Raw genomic sequence first — 23,761 nt, 5'->3', positions numbered from 1 at the left:
TAGCTGTTGGTGATACATAGCTTATTATTATTACATCATTCTCACAACACACTTTTGAGGTTGGTTCTGTAAGCTATAAATGAAGAGGCTAAGCACCAAGAAACAAAATGCCTTGTCCCTGGGCACAGTTAATAAGCTTGATGGTAAGAGCAGGGCCTACATCCTAGTTTTTTTACTGAGTCTGTCTGGCATTCTTTACAATATCTTTATAATTACATTGTTAATAACTAGGGAGGAAGTGTTGGGATTGAGTCTCCTTTATGGAACAAGAAAAAGTATTTTTAAAGCCTGGGTATATTTATTTCCAAATTTTATATTCCCAATTTAGCAATCCACAATGAAAAGCATCTTAAGGAAATCCACCATGAAATCAAGCACTAAAAAAGTTTTATTATAAATTGCACTAAATCATCAAATTTAAATTTCAAACCTCATGATTCCTTTATGCCCTATGGAATCATAAATTTAGTTCTTATAGATGATCTCAAAAACAAGAGAGTCTTTTTTCCTTTCTTTTTCCTTTCTTTTTCTTTTTTTCTAATTGGCCAGATCAGGAGAAATTAACAAGTGTAGATAAAAATAACTGCTCAAATATCAGAGTTTTAGAAGCTTGGAAAATTCTTATTGAAGAAATTTTATTTCTTTCTTGACTCCAATTTATTGTAAAAGTGGATAGGCTTAGCCTCCTTCTTACTGAAGAGTTAATCACAAATTTAAATAGGCATTCATGTGCAAACATTTATCAACTCATCCATATAGAGACACTGAAGTTTTAGTTACCTTAAGTAAATAGATTTTTCTGCTGATAGATAAGCATAATAAAGAAGGAATGGGGGATAGGTAGGTAGAGAACATTGTCCTCAACTCTATCTTTAGCTCACTTATTGTTCTTGTTCAAACTCATATGCTATGTTAAGGAGAATTTCAGGAGTATTTTTTAAAGAATATTTTATTTTTTCTCAATTATATATAAAAAATTAAACATTTGTTTCTTAAAATTTTGAGTTTCAAATTCTCTCCCTCCTTCCCTTCCCCTCACCTTGAGAAGACAAACCATTTGATGTAGATTATATGTGTAAAGTAATACAAAACATATTACCATATTAGCCATATTTCAAAAGAGAACACAGACAAAAAAAAAGGAAAATTAAAAACATATACTTTGATCTGTATTCAGGCTTAATCAGTTCTTTATCTGGAGGTGGATAGCATTTTTCATCATAACCCCATTGGAATTGTCTTGGATCATTGTATTGCTCAGAGTAGCAAAGTCATTCAAAGTTGATCATTGTATAAGAGGGCATGCCCTCAGTTTCCAATTCTTTCCCACCACAAAAAGAGCTACTATAAATATTTTGTACAAATAGGTTCTTTTCCTTTTTTTTTCTTAATCTCTTTGGGATACAGATTGTAGCGGTACTGGTAGATCAAAGGATCTGGACAGTTGTATAGCCCTATAGGCATACTTCCAAATTGCTTTCCAAAATGGTTGGATCAGTTTATAACTAAACCAATAGTGCGTTAGTGTCTCAATTTTTCCACATCCTCTCTAATATTTGTCATTTTCCTTTTCTGTTATATTAAGCAAACTAGTAGGTATGAGTTGGTACCTCAGAGTTGTTTCAATTTGCATTTCTCTAATCAGTAGTGATTTAGAACATTTTTTCTCAAATGACTATAAATAGCTTTGATTTCTTCTTCTGAAAACTGCCTGTTTATATCCTTTGACCATTTGTCAATTGGGGAATGATTTGTATTTTTAGAAATTGACTCATTTCTCTCTATATTTGAGAAATGTGGCTTTTATCAAAGAGAAATTTCTGGTGATTTTCCCCCAGTTCTCTACTTTCCTTCCAATCTTAGTTGTGTTGGCTTTGTTCGTGCAAAACCTTTTTAATTTAATATAATAAAAATAATCCATCTTACATGCCATAATGCTCTCCATCTCTTATTAGTCCTAAATTCTTTTCTCATCCATAGATCTGACAGGTAACGTATTCCATGCTCCCCTAATTTGCTTATGATGTCATCCTTTAGGTCTAAATCACGTACCCATTTTGATCTTGGTAGATTTTGTGAGATGTTGTTCTAGTTTTTGCCAAGTTGCTTTCCAGTTTTTCCAGCAATTTTTGTCAAATTGTGAGTTCTTTTCCCAAAAGCTTGGATCTTTTCATTTATAAAATACTAGATTATTTTGTAATAATTTATTACTGTGTGTTGTGTACCTAATCTATTCCACTGATCCACAACTCTATTTCTTAGCTAGTATCAGATTGTTTTGATGATTATCACTTTGTAGTACCTTTTGAGATATGATACTTGTAGGCCACTTCCCTTCACAAATTTTTTTCATTGATTCCCCTGATAGTCTTAAACTTTTCTTCTTCAAGATGCATTTTGTTATTATTTTTTCTAACTCTGTAAAATAATTTTTGGTAATTTGATTGCTTTGACACTAAATAAGTGAATTAATTTAGTTAGAATTGTCATTTTTATTATATTGGCTTAGCCTACTCATGAGCAATTGATATTTTTCCAATTGTTTATTATTTATGACTTTGTGTGAAAATTGTTTCTAATTGTGTTCATATTTCTGGGTTTGTCTTGGCAAGTAGATTCCCAAGTATTTTATCTTGTCTGCAGTTATTTTAAATAGAATTTCTCTTTCTATTCCTTTGACCTCAGGAGTATTTAATTCTAAATTAGATAGTTCATCTATATCAGAGGGCTTTGATTTTGGCCCAGACATGGGCATAAAAAAGGAAAGGCCTATTCTTAGCCTTGACGTACTCTGCCTGACTTTTGTTAAGATGGGTGTGATGGCTGTAACTAAAGAGCTTTTAGCCTTTCAACAGGATGAACTTTTATTCATTATGCCTTAGCAGACAGAAACTTAGAAGGTTTGGGTGACTTCGAAGAGATGAACTCAGAAGATAACAGCAAGGGACAATTCTTAGCAGAACTTATGTACCCAAGTAGCAACTGTAGAAATATGCAGTTGAGACTAAAGGAACCAGGAGAGTGACATCTGCAATGGCAATGCCCTGAATCATTTGAGCAATGTATCCAAGGCCAGCAGGGCAATACACTACCAGAAATTATCTGCACAAGAGTCACCACAAGACCAGTAGTCTGTACTCAGACATAATCACTAGCCCAGGGGTATAACATGTACAGCAAAGATACCACACCCAGCAGACAGCAAGAGTAGTACACTGATATTACAGGAAGACATCTGTGGTCCTGCTTCATCTGAGGTGTGAGTTGACTCTTCCTGTATATCTTCTACATAAACACAATTTATTTAACTTTTCAGGGATCCATGTCAACTCATAGAATTTTCTCTCCTGGGTCTGTTTTGTCTATTTGTATTTCATGGCCTTTTGGAGTTCTCAGCACTTAACCAAGTGTTATTGGGCTATTCTGAAACAATTCAATTCTATTTTAAACAGATTGGGGGGGTCCCCCTTTTTCCTTATGAGTTGTTTTCTAAATGGCTGAGGAGTGCCGCTTGCCTTGCATTTTTTTGTTTTTGTTTCCTCCTGCAGAAGAACCTAAAGTAATAGTCAAGAAGAAAAAAGGAAACCCTGTTCCAGAATCTGGTATGTCTGTTATGGGCCCATCTTCAGAATCCCTATTCTTTTTCTTTCCCACATTTTTTCTTTTAGGAAAAGGACATTATAGCACAGAGGACGTTTATTACTATAGTCTTGTTCATCACTGAGCATTAAAATTTAAATGTTTAGGAACATTTAATGTTCCTTGAATGCTCTATGAACATCAACAGAAGAAGGGTGGCAGTAAGGGGAACATGCAATTTATGCTGGGCAAGGGGGCATTACCAAAACTTAATTCCAATTGTTTCCAAAATGACTGAACCAATTCACAGCTCCAACAACATATTAACCTGCCTGTCTTCCTATGTGTTTTGTTTCTAAAGCACAGGTTAATTTCTTCATCTCTTCTACAAGGCCAAAACTGGTCATTATTATACATCATTCTCTTTTATTTTCTTGTTCTTCCCTTTACATTGTTGTAGTTGTTCTATATATTGTTTTGTTGTTTCTGTTTACTTCACTTAGAATCAGTGCATACAAGTCTGTCTCAGTTTCTCTGAATTCTTCAAATTCATTGTTTCTTATGGCATAATAATATTCATTTGCATTCATTTATACCACAGTTTGCTTAGCCATCCTTCAGTTTATGATCATCTATTTTGTTTCCAGTTCTTTGCTAATCCACACATGCATGCACGTGCACATACGTTCACAAAACTATTATGATATGTATATATATATATATATGTGTGTGTGTGTGTGTGTGTGTGTTATGTATGTATATATTGGACCTTTCTATTTATCTTTGACATTGCCCAGCAATGCGATTTCTGGATCAAAGGATATGAACAGTCATTTTTTCCCCACAAAATTACAAATTTATTTCTAGAGTGGTTGAATCAGTTAAAGTTTCACCAACAATATTTTCATGTACATATCTTCCCATAGTCCCTCTAAATTTGAATATTTTTTTGTCATTTTTGCTAGTTTGCTTGGAATGAAGTGAAACTTCAGATTTATTATGATTTTAGCCTCTCTCAATAGTGATTTGGAGGAAAATTTCACATGGTTGTTTATTTATGTCTTGTTTTGAGATTTGTTTGTTTATATACTTTAATCATTTGTCTATTAGGGAATGGATATTCTTTTTCTAAAATATATGTTTATATTTGTTGATTTTTTTATATCACCATCATTTCTAAATATACCCTTCCTTTGTTCCCTTCCCAGAGATATTTTTTACCAAAAAAATTTAAAAAGGGAAAAACATAGTTTGGCAAAATTAACATATATATCAGCCAAGACTGACATTATTATAAGAAGTGTACTATATACACAGTCTTTCTATCTGTAATGAAGAGACAAAGATGCATTCTCTCTCCAATTCATCTTCAGGGCCAAGATTTGTCATTATAAAGTCACAGAGTTCAGTGTTCAGTTTTAACTTTTATCATTGTTAGTAATTGTGCTTAATGTTTTTGTGACTGCTTATTTTATTTTGCATCAGTTCATGTCTTCTCATACTTCTCTGTATTTTCCATATTCATAATTTCATATTATTCTGTAGCATTCCATTACATTCATGTACTTCAATTCATTTAGCTTAGAAAGGATTCTTTTTCAAATATATGTATATACATATATGTATATATTTATCACTGTTAATATCTTAGATATTTTAGACATTAGAAATATTTGATGCAAAACTTTACTTGAGTTTTCCTTCTTAGCCTAGGTGCATTGATTTCATTTGTCCAAAATTTTTCAATTTCAACTATATATAACTTTATAGCACATTCTGAAAAACATGAAGAATTAATTTCAATGGGATTTTCAGATGCCCATGGCTCCACTGATGGGCAAAAAACCACACCTACTGCCAAAACAACTCGAAAAGGTAAAGATAAAGGAGCTGACAAGGCAGAAAAAGAGAAGGCAGCTAAAGAAAAAGTGGCACCTAAAGTTGAACCTCAGGTAAGAATGATATTCCTTATTTGAATAATTTTATGAAATGTGGATTTTGACAATGCTTGGCCTCCCATAGACAGGAATTCTGGTATCACATATGTAAATTCACTATAACTCTCATAATTCCAGTTTTCAAAATAGAGGAACTAAATTATACATATACATGTACTGCTCATGTTCTAGCAAATTGTTTCTGCATGCCATGAGCCACTGAGAAGCAACGCAAGATAGTGAGGACAGGCCTAAAGGAACGAAAGCAAGAATCAATGCCAAAGAAAAATTTCCTCCAGATCACAGTTTTGCTTAAAGCCAGACTTGTTTGATATAATCAGAATTTAAAATATTGGTTTAGGTTTTCAATAAAAATGGACCCTTTATAGAACATTTTATTGAGAAAATTGCATATAATCAAACTGAAATTTTTACCTGAAAAGAGAAATTCCTCTTTGGCAAAGCAAGCAAACAAACAAACAAAAATTCATAAATTACCTAATGGGAATGATTTCTTAAATGTTTCCCCTAATCAGTCCCTCTAATTTCTCGTTCCTTTCATCCACAGATGCTAGAATATATTTTTCAAAGGACTGTTTTGACAATATCACCCTCCTACTAAAAACCCATGGTTCATTATTGCTTTTACAATAAAATATAAACTTCTCAGTCTGACATTTAAAGTGCTCCATAACCTGATTTTATCTTTCTTTACAACCTTACTCATTACTCCCCTTTATGTGTTCTAAAGTTAAATTAGTATCTGGTCCTTAGACTCAACATTCATGGCCTTAGACCCACCTTGTGACTTTCCACAAGCCATCTTCCATCCCCACTCTTATCCCATACCTGCAATATATGCCTTGCTGATCTCTATGTTTCAGAATTTCTGTTTTCCTTCAGGACTCAGTTCAAGTGTTACCACTTACTGTTACCTCTAGTTTCTAGTATGTTTTCCATCAAAATTCCTTTTATTTTGCTTACCTGCATACATATTATATCCCTAAAGAAAAATATAAGCTACTCAAGATAAAGGACTGTTTTATTTGTGTAATCATACTCTCTACGTGGCAGTGTATAGAGGTCTGGGGTCTTGTAGTCAGGAGCACTTGGATTCAAGTCCTGCCCTTGTCATATACTAGCTGGTGCTATGGACAAGTAACTTAACCACTCAGTACCTTCAGCAACTAAGATTGTAGGTTACAGACAAATCACATTTCCATTGATTAAGTTGCCAAACTGAGTGTTCCTCATACCAATGAAATCATAGGTTTGCAACAACCTCTCTTCCCCATCCCCCTCACCCCTCCCAACCCAGCCAAATCTCATGATCTAATACAATGCCTTGTACATATTAGGTGTTTAATAAATGTTCATTGAACTGAAAAGACTTAGAGAGCATTGTGATGAGTGCAGCTTATGTTTACTGCATGGCACAGTTATAACTAGCCCTTAGGTAATCTTTCTGACAAGACCTCAGGCTTCCTGTAGCACATCCTGATGTCAATTCAGGGTAACACAAAGACTTTGGAAAAACCATCAAGAAAAATCCTAGACCCTACAATCACACTACTCTGCTACAGAGAGGCTCACTCAAGTTCTGTTATTCTCTCTCTTTGTTTTTGTATACCGGTGTATGTACTGGGATAAATTTTAGCTAAAAATTTCAGGCTGTCCTTACTTTTATGTGCTTTCTACTGGCAGCCTCAGAGTAAGAAGTGAATGTTTTCCTTAGGATTATTGGCAAAAACTGTTGCCTTCGATCAACTGCTCTCCTTTGCTGATAGTGGCAATATCTTGATAATCATAATGTATGAGACCTAGCTTTCCTAATTCATTCACATGAAAAAATAAAATAAGATATACATGTACCATGTTATTTTTAGTTGAAGGAGTGCTAAACATGTACCATGTTATTTTTAGTTAAAGGAGTGCTAAACATTAACTAAAAGTTCCCGTTATTCTCATTTTTTTTTTAAATTTCCCTTTGATATTCTTGATTTTTGTTTCTCTAGATGAATTTTATTATTACTTTCTGTAGCCCTGTTAAGTAACCCTTTAGTATGGCACTGAACCTGTAGATTAATTTTGGTAGTATTATAATTTTATTGCATTACCATGGCCCCTTCATGACTAATTAAATATTTCCAATTATTTATGTATTCTTTTATTTTTAAAAAGTGTTACCCAGTTATGTTCATATAATTTTTATGTCTTGATAGGTGAATTCTCAGATATTTTATGTATTCTCTAGTTACTTTGAATTGATTTTTTCCATATCTCATCCTGATTTTTTAGATAATATGCAAAATTCTGATGATTTGTATGAGTTTATTTTTTATTTTGCTACTTTTTAAAGTCATTGTTTCAGTTAATCTTAGTTGAACATCTAATGTTCTCTCAGTAAATCATATCACTTGCAAAATGCAATAATTTTGTTTCTTCTTTGCATATAATCATTACCTTAAAATTTCTATTTCTCATTTCATTTATATAGTATTTCTGTAAGTATAAGAAATAATAGTGGTGATAATGGCAATGCTTGCTTTACCCTTGATATTATTGGAAAGTCCTTTAGCATATCTCCATTGTGGATAATGGCTGTTCTTGGTTTTAAAAAGAGACTCTACCACATTAAGAAAAGGTTTATCTATCCTTTTAATGTTTTTAACATAAATTTGCTAATTGCATTTTGTCAAAAGCCTTTTCTGAATCTACTGATATAATCATATATTTTTTTATATTTTGTTATTTTAGTTCTCCTAATAATGAATTAACTCTGCATTTCTGGTCATAGGGTATAATATGTTAAATATGTTGTTTCAGCCTTTTTGCTAATATTTTGCCCAGTATTTTTGCATTGACATTCCTTAGAGATATTGGTCTATTTTTTCTTCCTCTGCTTTATTTCTCTTTGGTTTATGTAGTACCACCACTACTACAATATTTGTGTCCCAGAAAGATTTTGGCAGGACACTTTCTATTTCTGCAAACAAGTTGTGTGATATTGGAGTTAGTTGTTTGAATGCTTGATAGAATTCAATTGTAAATCAATGTGTGTTATTTTTTGTTTTGTTTGAACAATGTTTTGTTAGTTCATATATGGCTTTTTCAATTTTATTTTGTGAGATTGATTTAAATGTTTTTTTCTTCTATCTGTTAATCTAGGCATTATTCATTTTTGTTAAAATTTATTTTATTTGTTATCAATTTTGTTGGTGTTCACTTGGGCAAAAGTAGTTTCTAATACTTTATTTCCTCTTCATTTGTTATGAATTTTTTTTATTATTTTTGAGTGTGGTAATTTGGTTTTCTTTCTTTTTAATGTGTTTAGTTGGGTTTATTCATTAACTTTCTAATTTTTTAAAAAGTTGTATGTCCAATTTGATGATTTCTTCTTTCTCTCGTTTGTTGATAAAAATGTTTAAAGACATAATTCTTCCTAATTCTTTGACTATATTCCAAAAGTTTTGTTATGTTGTCTCATTGTAATTTCCATTGATGACAGTTATCTATTGATTTTCCATAAAGCTGAGAACTATGGATACTACTTCATTTCCACTTAGAAGTCACTAAAAGTCCATAATACTTTACTAAAATTCTATTCTGGTCCCAACTTCTTTCTTGTTTCTTTAAAAAAAAATTCCTAAGTATGAAAGGGGCATATTGAGGTCCCCAAATATTATACTTTTGTTGTGTATTATTCCATGCAATTTTATTAATTTTTCCTCTAAGTAAACAGTGGCTATGATATTTCCTGCATTTTTTGTGTATATGTATATATATATATATATATGTATATGTATACACAAATACATTATTTAATTATATATGATATCTTTAAACACAATGTGGTTTCCTTGCTTAACTCCTTAAAGTATGTCTATTTTTATGTTTCCCTTGTCTAAAATATTGGTTGCCATTCCTGATTTAAAAAAAAAATCACTTGAAGAATAATAAATTCCGTTCCAACATCTCATTTCAACTCTGTGAATTTTTATATTTCAAGTGTGAACTACTGTTTTCATTCTGTGGTCATTTTGAATGGAATTTCTTTTTGTATGTCATCCGGCTGGAATTTTTTCCAAGAAAAATCCCAGATCAATTTCACACATATGTGTGTGTGTGTGTGTGTGTGTGTGTGTATAGAGATATATATCTATATATCTATATATATATCTATATATATATATTTTCATTAGACTACTCTGATGCTACATCTGGAAGCCTGTGATAGCTTTTCGAATTCTATAGTTAAGTGTTGTGAAAGATTGTGTTTTTCAGTCATGGTAGATTCCGTTCAGTCTCCTTTTCTCTCCTCTGTGAATTCTATTATTTCTGTTCTTTTAGACTCATTTTGATTCCTTGTCCACACATATTCCAGGGATGGGAAAATGTTTATAGTTCGGCAGCTTTATACCTTTCTGTAATATACTTAGAGCTAGATATCATCCATCTCTTTCTGCTAAGCTGGCACATATTTGACTTAGCTGGTTGAAAGAGAGTAAGTTTATAACCATTCTTCCATGCGTCATTCTTTACTAGTTTACCTACTCCCTTTTCTAAAGGGAAATATTCTGTTCAGTGAATTCTTTTAGGTTTTAGGAACAATTAGGGGACAATTCAGTATAGTGGAAAGTGCACTGAATTTCTTATCAGAGTACGTTGTACTGGTTTCCTGTTCTGCGACTTTCTACCTGTATGACCTTGGGCAAGTGAATTTTCTGCTCTGGACTTCATTCTCTTCACCTATAAAACTAGGGGGTTAGTCTAGATAACCTCCAAGACCCCTTCTAGCTCTGAATCTATGATCCTAAGTTTGTTTTCACAAGCCCTACAGAGATAGAGTTCTCTCAGATGCTGAAAGCAAGAGATTTTTTCTGGAACCTTATTTTCCTACTCTTCATTTTTGCAATACAGGAGTTAAGCAGAATAGCATTATTTCATACAGTTCCCTTTCCCATTCCTTCATATATTTCAGTCTGAATTTCAAGTACAGTAATACTGGAAAAGAAAACAGATGTGGTAACAACAGGTTACATTAAGTATCAATTTTGTGTCTATCACTGCTCCAGCTTGGTCCATACTGATTATAAACAGGCCTAGAAATAAATGGGTGATTAAAAAAACCCCAAGATTACTGATTGTGAGGTGAGCATAAGAACAAATTAGAATGAAAAACTATAAAGAAATTAGAAAATACCAATCATTCACTAAAAGCTTGTAAATCTAGCCATCTTTTTTTATTTTGTTACATCCTCAATTTTAGGCTCAGCAACAAGATCCAAATAAACCTTATTGGGTACTGCGCCTGGTCACTGAACAGACAGAGACTGACATTCTAGAAGTCAAGAAGGATACAGAGAGAGCTGATGAAATCCGAGCAATGAAACAAGCATGGGAGGCTGCAGAGCCAGGCAGGTCTATCAAGGTAATCACAATTAGAGAGGCTATTTTAGTTGTCTTCATTCTGGAGTGGTCTGAAGGCAGCAAAATGCAGAAAAAAAATGTATAATCAAGCATATGACAGGGGCTGAAGAAGATTAATAATATTCAATAAATAACTTTTTCATACAGCAGTTATGTAGGTATTTGTCTTTTCTCTCCTTCCTTCCTGCCCTTTCCAATCAAATGATTAACCTTCTTGTAGTCAGCCTTAAGTCTGCTTGATAACCATAAAAAGTTAGCTCTTGATGATACTTTTTGAGTTTAAACCATCTGTAGCCTTTCTCCCAAAGGCTGGAAATTTATTTTCATTTGCAAAGCCCTAGTTATGCCTATTCCACTATTCACTTCTCCAAAGAAGGAAGCATAAACATGTACTTGTAGATACATAAGAGAACCTTATAAACACATGAACACATGCACACTCACAGTCTCTCTCTTATAATCCTCCTCCCCTTCAATTTACAGAATTCTTTGCACCTCTATCATGTACTTATCATGTTTTCTGTTATAATTATTTTTGTATGTATTCCATCCCCCTATCATGGAAAGCTCCATAAGAACAGGGATTATATATTATTTAAATTTTTATCCACTTCAGAGACTAGTGTAGTTCTATTCATAGAGTAGGTACTTTGTTGGTGATAATAAATTTAACTGGCAAGAGATTGATGGAGTATATATGTTTGAAATATTATACTATAGGACCAATTAATAGGTATATTTGATTGCTAATATGCCTAACCCCTATAGTATGATCATTCAAATTTAGAACCGATTTATATGTATATGTGTTGTATAATGACACTAGTTGCATTAGATAATTCATTCAATAATAATTTGTTAAGCACCTATTGGGTATGGAGCACTTTACTAGGTACTGGGAAAGGTACAAAGACAATTTTTAAGTACTGTCCCTATTTACTTACTGAAGCTTACAATCTAGTAAATTGCAAATATAATAATATGTTATATTACTTAATAAAATCCTGTTTAGAAAGATGTTCTCTACTTATATCAGATTGCACACTGTCTTGGGGAGGGAGGGAGGAAGGTAGGGGTAGAAAATTTAAAACTCAAAAGCTTATAGAAGTGAATATTGAAAACTAAAAATAAATTAATTTTTAAAAAGAAAGATGTTCTGTAAATGTATACATTTATTAGAGTTTCTCATTCATTGACTGACAAAAAAGATTCCATGTATGAAAAGCAATAACTGCTCAGTATTTTAATGTTTGATCACTCGCTAACTTCAGTTTGCTAAGGCACAGCTAAAATAATTTTGCTAATTTCACATTTTCTTCTTTTCTTGAAGGCTTTAGAAGTTATTTGTAGTCAGTCATTTTAAAAGATCTTGTTTCCTAACATTTATTCTCCAGGCTGCTCAAGCTCGCTTACAGTTTATCAACAAATTCACTAAGAAATCTGAGGCTGAGGCAGAGCCTGAAGATATGACTAAGATCCTGGAAGAAGGTATTGACTTTATTCATGGACCAAATGAATCTCACTATTCACAAGTATTGTTGGTGTACTTTCCAGGGTAGTTTTAATGGAGAGGGGCAAGGTAGATGGGCAAAAGTTAGAGAGAGACAGAGAGAGAGGGGGAGAGAGAGAGAGAGAGAGAGAGAGAGAGAGAGAGAGAGAGAGAGAGAGAGCGAGCGAGCAGAATGAGATTCCTCAACCATAAAGGAAATATTGTAAATCTCTCATGCTTCAAGATTTCAAGGACTACTCCATGACACCACAAATGTAGATTTGGTCAGAGAGTTCTAAAATCCCCCCTACCTCTTATACTTTCAGGAGGAATATTAAAGTCTAGCTGTTGTGACTGTTTTTAAAATGTTTACGCTATCTCTTTCTACCGTGGAAGTCTTCTGTCCTTAAAAGTCATCTTTCTTTGAGGTGGTGAATAATATCTTTGGTTGTATAAAGTTAAACTTGCTTCTGTCAATGTGGGGGCAACCAGGTAGCCGAGTGGATAGAGTGCTGGGCCTGGAATCAGGAAGTCTCATCTTCTGAGTTCAGATCTGGTTTCAGACACTTACTAGTTGTGTGACCTTGGGCAAGCCACTTAACTCTGCCTCATCTGTAAAATGAGCTGGAGAAGGAAATTGCAAGCCACTGCAATGTCTTTGCCAAAAAAACCCCAAGTGGGGTCACAGAGAGTCAGACATGACTAAAAAAATAACTGGACAACAGCTGTGAATGTGGATTTTAATACTAGAAAATGGCAGAGGACTATCCAAAATTAGTAAATATACAATGAGTCAGTCATTTTTACTTTGGGAAGTATTACTTTTATATTGCTGATTTGAAACCTATTTTAAGTTCATAGCATCAGGAAATACTTTTTTTTTTCTATAACATAAGTGGACCACGACTAATTATTATGTAAATAGACCCCACCCCCGTACTCAACTCTCTTCCAATTCTGAGATTCTGTGAGTTTGTCATTTCTAATTTTTCCTGACAGCCCATCAAATATTTGAAGACAACTATCATCCTCCATAGGCAGCTAGGTGGTGCAGTGGATAGAGAACACTGGACCTGGCATCAGCAAGACCCAAGTTCAAATCCAGCCTCAGACACTTATTAGCTCTGTTACCCTAGGCAAATCCCTTTACCTCTGTTTGCCTTAATCCATTAGAGAAGGCAACGACAAATCACTTTGCTAAGAAAACCCCATAGATAGTATTGGCGTGCTGTGGTCTACAAGGTCACAAAGGGTCAGATATGACTGAACAGTGACAATCATCCTTCTGTGTCTATTTTGTCTATGCCTTCTTTTCTCCAACCTAAATATCTCTAGTTTTTCTCCAACCTAAATATGCTTCAGTTCATCCTTAAATGGCAGTCTACAGAACTCACAGTATCCTAGTGGCTTTTTTTCTGGATGTTGATATGGTCTGCATTTAGGTTCACAGTGTTTTCCTTATTATTGTGATAATAATGATCTTGTCTGCATGGTGAGGGATTGAGTACTTTTCTTCAATTGCTGTTAGCTCTACCTCCCATTCTGTAACACCCCCTTTATTTTTTTTTTTATTTTCAGATCCAAATTGTCTTCCTCCCTCTTTTCCCCACCCATTGAGAAGACAAGAAATATAATATCCATTATACATATGAAGTCATGCAAAACATACTTCCATATTAGCCATGGTGGAACAAATAAGGGATAAGACTACTTCTTGAGGTGGATAGAACAATAATAACAATTGATGAGACAAGGTGGAACTGCTCAACTCTTATTGTACTTCTCTTTTGTCCACCAAGGACAATTGTCATACCAATCAAATAGACAACTCATTATTTTAAAGAACTACCCAAAATAATAATGAAATTCATTCACAAGAAAAAAAAGGTTAATAATATCAAGGGCAATAATGAAGAAAAATGGCGTAAAGGGGACAAAGCATTACTGGAATTCAAACTGTGTTATGAAGGAGTCATCAAAATGATTTGATTATCTTTAGAACATACAAAAAGAGCTCAGTGGGATTGATTTGATAAACAAGACCCAGTTGAGCCCTACATTCCAAATATTTTAGTCTCTTAATTTTAATAGCATTCATTTGTGGCAGCCCATTCCAAGTGATGCTAAATAACACGACCTTGAGCATGTCACTAAGTTTCTCTAGGCCTGAGTTTTCTCATCTGTAAAATGAAATGGTTGGATTAGATAACCTCTAATGCCCCTTCCATTTCTAAATTTATGATTCTATGAATTCCATTGCCTGTACTGTAGGACACTCTAGAATCTCATCTCCCATTACTAGTCTTTGTGAATAAATATATTTCCTCTATTTTCCCTATGACTCCCCTAAAAGTAAGGGCTTATGAGATACCAAAGCTTCTGTTCTTCTCTATCCAGTCCAACTTGTAACATGATTTTGTGTCTCCCCCCATCCCCATATCTTTCTCCCCATCACTTTGTTTAAAGCATCTTCTTCTGAGTACCTCCATTCTTTAAAATCTTAATTCATTAGGTGGATCATGTGATGTAGTTGAAAGAGAACTATTTACTGAGCTAGGACTTTGGCAAAAGCTAGGTCCTTCTACTCAAAACCTATGCTTCCTGAGATTAACCATATCATTTCCCTAGACCCAGGTCCTTCTATTTGGTTGTCCTTTGTGTGAAGGATACCCAGGACTTTAGATTCTTCCTCTCCTAAGTGGGAATGTGGTATGCACCCCAGTCCTTTCCTCACCTAGTTATTAGCAAATGATGTTTATTTCTTGAATATGGACCTGTGGGGTACTTTGTGAGGCTATGAAGTATAAAATTGTTAGCATGAGTCAATTCACTTTTCTGTCTCCCAGCCTTACAAGTCTGTGTCTTCCCAACTCAGTGCTTTTTTTGAGGGCGCTTACTGATAACTCAGAACCTTTCATTTATCAGGGATTCAGTAAATACTTTTTTTGTTAATTAAATTCTCTAAGCTCAAGTAGGGTAGTTTTTTCCATGTCAGTTGTTTAACTGAAGAGTAAAATGACAGAAGCTAGAAGTTAAAAACAAAGTAAAATTTTCTTTTAAATAAAACCATATCAGGTAAGCCAAGATCTATCAATAATAAAGGTGAAAAAAGAACTTATCCAAAAGTTTAAAAATATAATATCTAGGAGAGGGAAGTATACATTTTGAAATGAGGGTGATATAAAAACAAATGATATCAATACAAACTTTAAAGTTAAAAATAATTTTATATATTTTTTATTATAAATGGAATAACTTCAGGAGAAACAAGAAAACTCCCTGGTGCTGAAGCCATACCAACTGTAGTGACTACTTACACAACTGTATCACCTGTGAAGAAAGAATTAGAACCTTTGGACATTACTCCATATTTCCAGTAAGTTGTAGTAAATATGAATAAATGTGGAAATCTGTGTTCTTGGAGCTGAAATCACATTGCCAATTCTGCAGCAATAATGAATTAGAAATAAATACCCATTATATTTTTATAGTATGAATCAGACATGTGAATCTTCAACTGTATATAAACTGGCATTTTTATTTCAATGAGTGTTTATCAGTTGTATTTGATCCTAAACATGGTAGTCTTTTGTGGCTCTGTCCTTCCCTATCTATGTCTTGGTGAGCAAATAAAATTCCATGAGTTCGATGGTCATCTGTATGCAGATAACTCCATAGTATATATCTAGCCCTCATTTTTCTTCCTGTACGTCAGTCTCACATTTCCAACTACCTATTGGGTACTCCTACCTCAATGCCTCGTTGAAATACCAAACTTCACTTGCTAAAAATAGAACAGATTATTTGTAGCATTTTAGATATTCTTTATAAAATCTTAGGGTTGGAAGGGCCATTTAGTCCATTCCATAGACCTTCTACAGAATCTTGGAATTTGAGGGATCAGGAGAACCTCAGCAGTCATCTAGCCCAACACATATCCCCTTCCCCAAATCCCCATTATAACACATGTGGAAGTAGTCACCTAGCTTCTGACTGATACTAAAAACCTGCAAGGAGGAAGAACCTATTTCTATAAACAGTCCTTTCCATTTTTAGACAACTCCATTAGGATTTTTTTTCTTTGACTTTAAACCTAAATTTTTCACTTTACAACTTTCACTCATTGCTCCTGGATCTATCTTCTGGGTCCAAACAGAACAGATCTAATCTTTCTTTGAGAGCCTTTCAGATACAAGAAGATGACTCTTTTCTTTTCTAGGCAAATACTAACCCTCCACCCCATTCCAGAACCCTTTCTCCATATCCCATGAAATTAAGACTTTTCATCTTTTTGGTTGCCTTCAGGATGCCCTTTAACTTAGCAATGTCCCTCTTAAACTGTGGTGACCAATTTCGAACACTGTATTCTAGATGAGGTCTCATGAGACTATTATCTCCTTATACCTGAAAACTTTGCCCACTTCCTTCAGCTGAAGATCACATTTCCTGCTGATACATCACACTACTAATGCATGAAGTCCACTAAGATCCCTGGATTTTTTTTTCAGGTGAAGTGTTTTCTAATCACGCCTCTTCCGTCTTTCACTTGTAGTATTCATTTCTTTTTTCGCATCCAAAAGTAAGGCTTTCCACGCTATTAAATTTAATCTTGTTAGTTTTAGCTCAATATTCTACTCTGTCACTATCTTTTTGGATTTTGACTCCACCATCTTGTATATTAGCCATCCTTTCCAGCTTTGTGCAATCTGCACATTTGAAAAACATGTCATACATAAGAGAAACTGTAGTAAAATAGATAGAATTCTGGACTTGGAGCCAGGAAGAGCCAGGTTTGAGTCCTGCATCAGACACTTATTACCTACAAAACCCTGGGCAAGTCACGTAACCACTCTAAGTCTTAATTTCTCATCTATAAAATGATTTGAAGACTTCTGTGGCTTCTTCGTCTCTGAATCTATAACTCTGTGATTATATGCCTTTATCCAAGTCATCGATTAAAAAAGTTAAAGAGCACAAGGCCAAACACAAGTTCCTGGGGTACTCTATCCTAGACCATGTAGATATTGAACCGTTAATGACTGTTCTTTGAGTGAGGCCACCCAACCAGTTCTGAATTTACCTAATTATCATATAATTTAGTTCATCTATCTCCATCTTCCCCATGATAGGAAATACTTATCAAAAGCTTTTTTCTAAAATCCAAGTAAATTATATTTATAGCATTCTCCTTATCTACCAGTTTAGTAACCTTGTTAAAAACAAAGCAAGGTTAATCTGGCATGAGCTGTTCTAGATAAAGCCATGCTAGCTTTTTCATAATCACTGTTTCCCTTTTATTGATGTTCACCAACCATATCTTTGATGGTTAAGTTTGATTCTCAGGAATTGAAGTCGAGCTCACTGGTCTATAGTTTGTAGACTACTCCCAGCCCCTTTTTTAAGTCTGGTACCACATTTATCCTTCTCCAGTTTTGTGTTTTTGCTTTAATGTTGCAAATAGTCCTGACTGTGGCTCAGAAACAACAACTGTCAGTTGTTTGAGTATCTGAGGATGTATTTTATCTGGGCCAGTTGATTTGGTTCCATTAAGAGTAAATCAGGTATTCCACTTGCTTTTCTTAGGTATTGACTTACTGTTAGCCATTTTTGTTATGCTATATCTAGTGCAAAGGTCATTCTCTTCTGATAAATGGTCTTCTGGCATTTGCTAGAAGGCCTGCAAAGAGGCAGAACCTATTATTTCTCAAGGCAGTTCATTTGACTTTTGGGAAAGGAACAAGCATTTATTAACACCTACTGTGTAACAGGCCCTGTGCTAAAAACACTTTACAAATATCTCATTTGATCCTTACAACAAACCTGTGAAATAGGTGCTGTTTTTATCCCCATTTTATTGTTGAGGAAACTGAGACAGAGAGGTTAAGTGATTTGTCCAAGGTCACAGAGCTAATAAGTGTCTGAGGCCAGATATGAACTCGGGTCTTCCTAATAGCTCTAATCATTAGGAATTTATCACTTCTAGCCTAAATTTGCCCCTAACTTTCAACTCATTATTTCTAGTTCTTAGTTTTGGGCTAAGAAGAATAAATCTAATGTTGTGTTCACTTAAGAATACCTTGAAGGAGCAACCTACGTTCAATCAATGCAGTGTACTTGCATGTACTAGAGATAACAGATGAAAAAATATTCATTTCAAAGTAAAATTATAATATATACTTGTAATTATTTGCATTTAAAGTATATTTGTACAGACAGCAGAAAATGTAATGAGTAATAGTAAAATTATTTTAAAAATTTTAAATAGTCTTTTGTTAATTGATGTAGTTGACATGCCTGGTCCTTGAAGGTGGCTGTCATGTGTCTCCTAAGTCTTCTCAAGGTTAAACACCACTTGTTCCTTCAAATGATGCACACATTACATGACCTCTAGGCCTTTCAGTATTTCATTTGTCATCTTCTTCTCTTCTAAAATTATTCTTCCCCTAGACTTCCCTATTTCTGATAAGGACCCTCACCCAGGTACATCATCTCAGACTCTTTCTTGACTGTTCTCTGTTCTGCTCCCCCCCCCCCATATCTAATTAGTTTTCAAGTCTTATCTATTTCTTTCTCTTCATTCACTGCCCACTACCTTAATACAGGCAAAGAAAGGTTAGGTGATTTGTCCAGGATCACACAGCTATTAAGTATTTGAAACCAGATGTGAACTCAGGACTTCCTGATAGCCAGAACCTCTCACTTGGATTTCAGTGTTTCCACTTTCTTCTCTCTCCAATCCTTCTTGAATGTAACTACTAAAATAATTTGCATAAGGGACAGGTTTGATCACATTACTCTGTTGCCTAAAAATCTTTGGCTTCCACTTGCCAATACAACTTGCAAATACAACTCATCACCTTACCATTTAGAATTGCCTGCGACCCAGCTCCAACTTAGGTTTACAGATTGATTTCACATTACTCCCTTTTCATGTACTCAACATTCCAGCCAAATTGGCCTACTAGATGTTTACTAGATTCAGCATTTTATATCTATGTTGCCATGGGCAGCTGTCCCTCACACCTGGAAGGCACTCCCTCCTCTTTTCCATGTCTTAGAATCCTCAGTTTCCTTTAAAGCTCATTTCAGGCATTACCTCTTATATGAATATTCCAGTCTTTAAGTGTTCTCTCCTTTCTTAATTTAATTTGTTTTTAGTTGTCTGTATCTGTATTGTATCCCTCAATGCAATGGAAACTCTTTGAGGGTAAACCCAATTTCATTTTTCTCCTACTGTTCTTAATGCTTGTCATAATGCCTTTGATATTGTGGGTTGTTAATAAATGTTTATTGAAAAAAGTTGATATTTTGACATCCTCAAATAAGCTTGAAGTTTGATGACTGGGGCAACTAGAGCTACAGAGTATTCACACAATGTCTCCTATGCTTGTTTAAGTAGATTTATGATTGTTTCAAGTTTAGCTAATAGGGATAATCTTGAGAAATGGCTGCAAGTTCTTGAAGACTGATAACAAATTTTAAAATGTGATCAATACTTTTTGGCCTCACAGATTCAAAAGAAATAGCTAAAATAATCTTTCCTAGAAAACAAAATGTATTTCACAATCACCTTATGCAAAGAATTGGACAAAAAGAGACCAGGCTGCCCAAAAGATGACATCAACAAAAATTAATGGCAGTAAAATTTCCTATGTGATTTACCACTCTTTGCTTCTCTAAATTCAGTATAAATTACTGTATTATCAATATGACAACGAGGGACTAAAATAATGATGAACATTGGCTGAAGATCTTTGTGATGCTTTGCCATAGCTAGAGTTGAGTCTTTTAATCACTTGGTTCCCCAAGAAAACTGTTCAAAGCCAAGTTCCAAAATGAGTTAATTATCTCTTTTGATGTTCATCCCAAGACAAACAATTGATGAGCCTATATTATACAATGAGATTTTGGCCCAGCACCAAGAAATGCAGAAGGCAGAGGAAGTTCATCGGTTTCGCCAGTATCGAGAAAGAATACTTAGCAAAAGAGATTATGATTATATAGCACGGAGGAGGCTAAAGGCAAAAGTTTTGGATACCTATGGAGATATTCGTGTAAGTAAGAGCATGTAAATATATGTCACTCTTGACAAACCTTTTTAAATTTTAAAAATTTGACATCTTATATGTTAAGTTATCCACCCATGTAATTAGCAAGTTAGTAGAGATTTGGCCCTGATCCTTTTTTAGAATCACATTCTATCCTTTTCCATCACATGGGATAGCATCTTTTTTTAAATATATTTATGAGATGTACTACTGCCCACAAATGTTTTTTTTCATTGTGAGAACAACCCAGCCTGGAGCCATTGTACTACCCAAGAATGTCACACTTAAACTCTGCTATTGACATGCCATCTCCTGAATTTCCCTTTTCTCCTTGGTCATCATTATTCTTCAGATATTTGGACCACACTGGCATTTCATATGCCAGGGAGAGCACCTATTCCTTTTCAAGTAGCATCGAAGGTCAATGATTTATGCCTTTAAGTTAATAAACTTTGAGGAACATTTTAAAATCACTTAATAAGTTCATTTGTGTGTTTTGTACCATCAACATGGCTATACAATGTTTTCAGAATTTTAATGTTCTCCATGTGTGAATATGGCTAGTCCGTTAAAACTCTGCCAATGTCAAAATGGACTGTGTTCAATAATGTTATATTCGTGGAGCAAATGCTTTGTGTATTTGTTATCATGTCTTAATGATTTGTTTTCACACAGTACTGGTAACACTGATTCACCTTCCTACCGATTGCCCATTTCTTCTAGCTTTTTAAAAAGTGGGGAGTAGCATAGCACATTACTCATTGAGGAGAAAATTATTCTTACCTCATGGCCCTTCCATACTTTGTCAGCCATTTTCAAGAAGCATGAATTTTTAACAGGTGATTATTTAATTTCTTTTCAAGTATAAAATGTGAAGAGGTAGTAAAGGTATACTCTACCTCCTAATGTCATTAATTGGCTACAAGAAAACATAGTAGGTAAAAATAATGTTATAGAGGGCAGTTAGTTCCCTGGGAATAATGTTACAAATAAATATTGCCTCCCATGATGATGATAATAATAATAGTTACCATTTTCTTAATGCTTTGAAGTTTTCAAGGTAATAAATATACATATATATGCATAGATGTGTGTATAAAATCAGTTTTGTCATGTGTAGAATGGGGATAATTACAGTACCTATCTCACAGGATAGTTGAAATGATCAAGTGAGATGATATATAACGTGATATAAATATATGTAATTTTATATTACTTATTATACAATAATTGGAACATATTAATAACATATCACCATATATAACATATTATCTCACTTGATCATTTCAGTAATCCTGTGAGGTAGGTGGCATAATTATCCCCATTTTACAGATGGCAAAACTAACTTTATATATTGTATGTGTTGTATGTAACATATATATTTATATATTTACACACAATATATACATTCCATATAAATATATAACTGATTTTATATGCAATATATAAATATTGTATTATAATTATGTTATATATGTATGTGTGTATGTAAAATCTCACTTGATCATTTCAATAATCCCATGAGGTAGGTACTGTTTTACAGGTGACATTTTTACAGATGACAGAACTGAGGCTGAATGTGTCTTGGAGTTTTCCTGGCTTCAAGTCTACTACTCTATCCATTGTTCATAGTTTTACAGTGAGATTGTGGCAGCCTTCAAAGTGGTATGCCTATACCACGTTTTTTCTCATTCAGTCAATAAACATTTGTTAAACCCATACAATGCACAGGGTTCAGTACTAATTAATGTGGCTATGAAGAAGGGTAAAAGAGAATCCTTGCCTTTAAGGAACTCACAGTTAATGGCAGTTGCTATATGCATGTGATCCCAGTGCATACATGGTGGAGAAAAACTTATTTCATATTGTAACCCTACTTATTAAAATGTATTAAGTTGTTTGTTTATTATTCGTTTAGCAAATTTATACAACAGTATACTTCATAATAGCTCTTCCTTCAGTTTTGTAGCAGGATAACTTGAATTTATGATTAAAGACTTATTAGAATTAATTTTCTTATAGAAGAAATCTTGTTCATTTACCAAGAGTTGTAGCACTTTACGTCTTCTTATAAAGACCAGTTACTGATGCATATAAACTGAAGTATGTAAGACAGTGTGGTGTAGTGGATAGAGAAGTGGCCTCCAGGCCAGGACCACTTGGATTCCTCTCCTAGCTCCCTAAAATCTCTAAGACTGTAAATTGTAAATATCTAGTCTAAACTGGTAGATAAAACTCCTCACTGGGAACCTTCTAAACTAATAAATCACATATTTGGTCAAGAAATACAAGCAAACAAAACTTATTTATATAAAATTATTACCAGCAATTAAAATGGGAAAAAATCTTTTAGAAGAGATAGGAAACTATAGCTCCATAAGTAAGTATTATCCAAGTGAAACTCCATTTCTGATTTGAATCCTTGTGTGTCATAGAAAAAAAAAAGTTAATGGATTTGTTTTTTGATGCCAAATTCACTGCTTTTTTGTTTGTTTGTTTGTTTGTGTTTTGGGGGGGGGACAGGCATCATTACAGGAGAACCGGGATATGGTTCTATTGCCCCGGGAACTCTACAGGGAGAAGTTGCTGGAAGAGGAGCGTCAACAGCTAGAGGCCTTAGCGGTGGAAGAAGCCCCCGTTAAACAAGAGCAGGAGAAAAAAGCTCCTGACTACCCGAAAAAAAAAGGAAAAGGAGGGAAAAAAAAGTGACATTGCCCTTATTCAGGAAAAGAAAACTAGTTTTAATGAGCAATTGTGTATATTTATGAGATAAAATATTTGACCAGTTGAAAGTATGGTTTTTATAAGCATCTTAGCAGAATTCCCTAAGCATTTATAGTTTTTATCTTAATTTGTTTTTCCCCTAATTTTAGCCTTACATGTATGTGATATTCTAATTTCAATTAAACTATCCTCCAAAGTATTTATATTATAAAGGAATTATCTCCCCCAATCTGAGATGTTGGTCTTTCTTTTTAGAAAAAATCCTAATCAGAAACAGGTACTGGAACATTTTCAACAACTATGAGGAACTAACTGCTATTTTAAAAAGTTCAAATATCTCTATTTGACTTAAATATATTTAAAATATTCAAGACATTTCTACATGATGGAGATTTTTCTCCCTCTCTAGTTTTTTTTTTTTCAACTTGTTCAGCTATAGGACATCAAAGTGGCTATATATAGACTTTTTCATCTAGCAATTATTTGAATATGTATCCTTGCATGGAGACTTGCCTTTTGAAGTATTTTAAATTAGCATTATTCTGACATATTGT

General features: G+C 33.9%; 1 protein-coding gene across 1 annotated transcript in view; it reads left to right on the top strand.

Annotated features, from left to right (window-relative positions):
• ADGB (androglobin) overlaps positions 1 to 23,533 on the top strand; it is a 219,694-nt gene extending 196,161 nt beyond the window's left edge. The window contains exons 31-37 of the mRNA XM_027850678.1: positions 3,549 to 3,602; positions 5,350 to 5,531; positions 10,786 to 10,947; positions 12,341 to 12,434; positions 15,697 to 15,811; positions 20,306 to 20,489; positions 23,007 to 23,533. Of these exons, the coding sequence (XP_027706479.1) occupies positions 3,549 to 3,602; positions 5,350 to 5,531; positions 10,786 to 10,947; positions 12,341 to 12,434; positions 15,697 to 15,811; positions 20,306 to 20,489; positions 23,007 to 23,192 (977 nt within the window). The 3' untranslated portion in view covers positions 23,193 to 23,533. The remainder of the gene's footprint in view (positions 1 to 3,548; positions 3,603 to 5,349; positions 5,532 to 10,785; positions 10,948 to 12,340; positions 12,435 to 15,696; positions 15,812 to 20,305; positions 20,490 to 23,006) is intronic.
• The last annotated feature ends 228 nt before the right edge of the window (positions 23,534 to 23,761 follow it).

This window comes from Vombatus ursinus, unplaced genomic scaffold (assembly GCF_900497805.2).
Source record: "Vombatus ursinus unplaced genomic scaffold, bare-nosed wombat genome assembly UNPS02009132.1, whole genome shotgun sequence".
Classification (NCBI taxonomy): domain Eukaryota; kingdom Metazoa; phylum Chordata; class Mammalia; order Diprotodontia; family Vombatidae; genus Vombatus; species Vombatus ursinus.
Note: the sequence above shows the minus strand (reverse complement) of the source record. Positions and strands in the feature narration are given on the sequence as shown.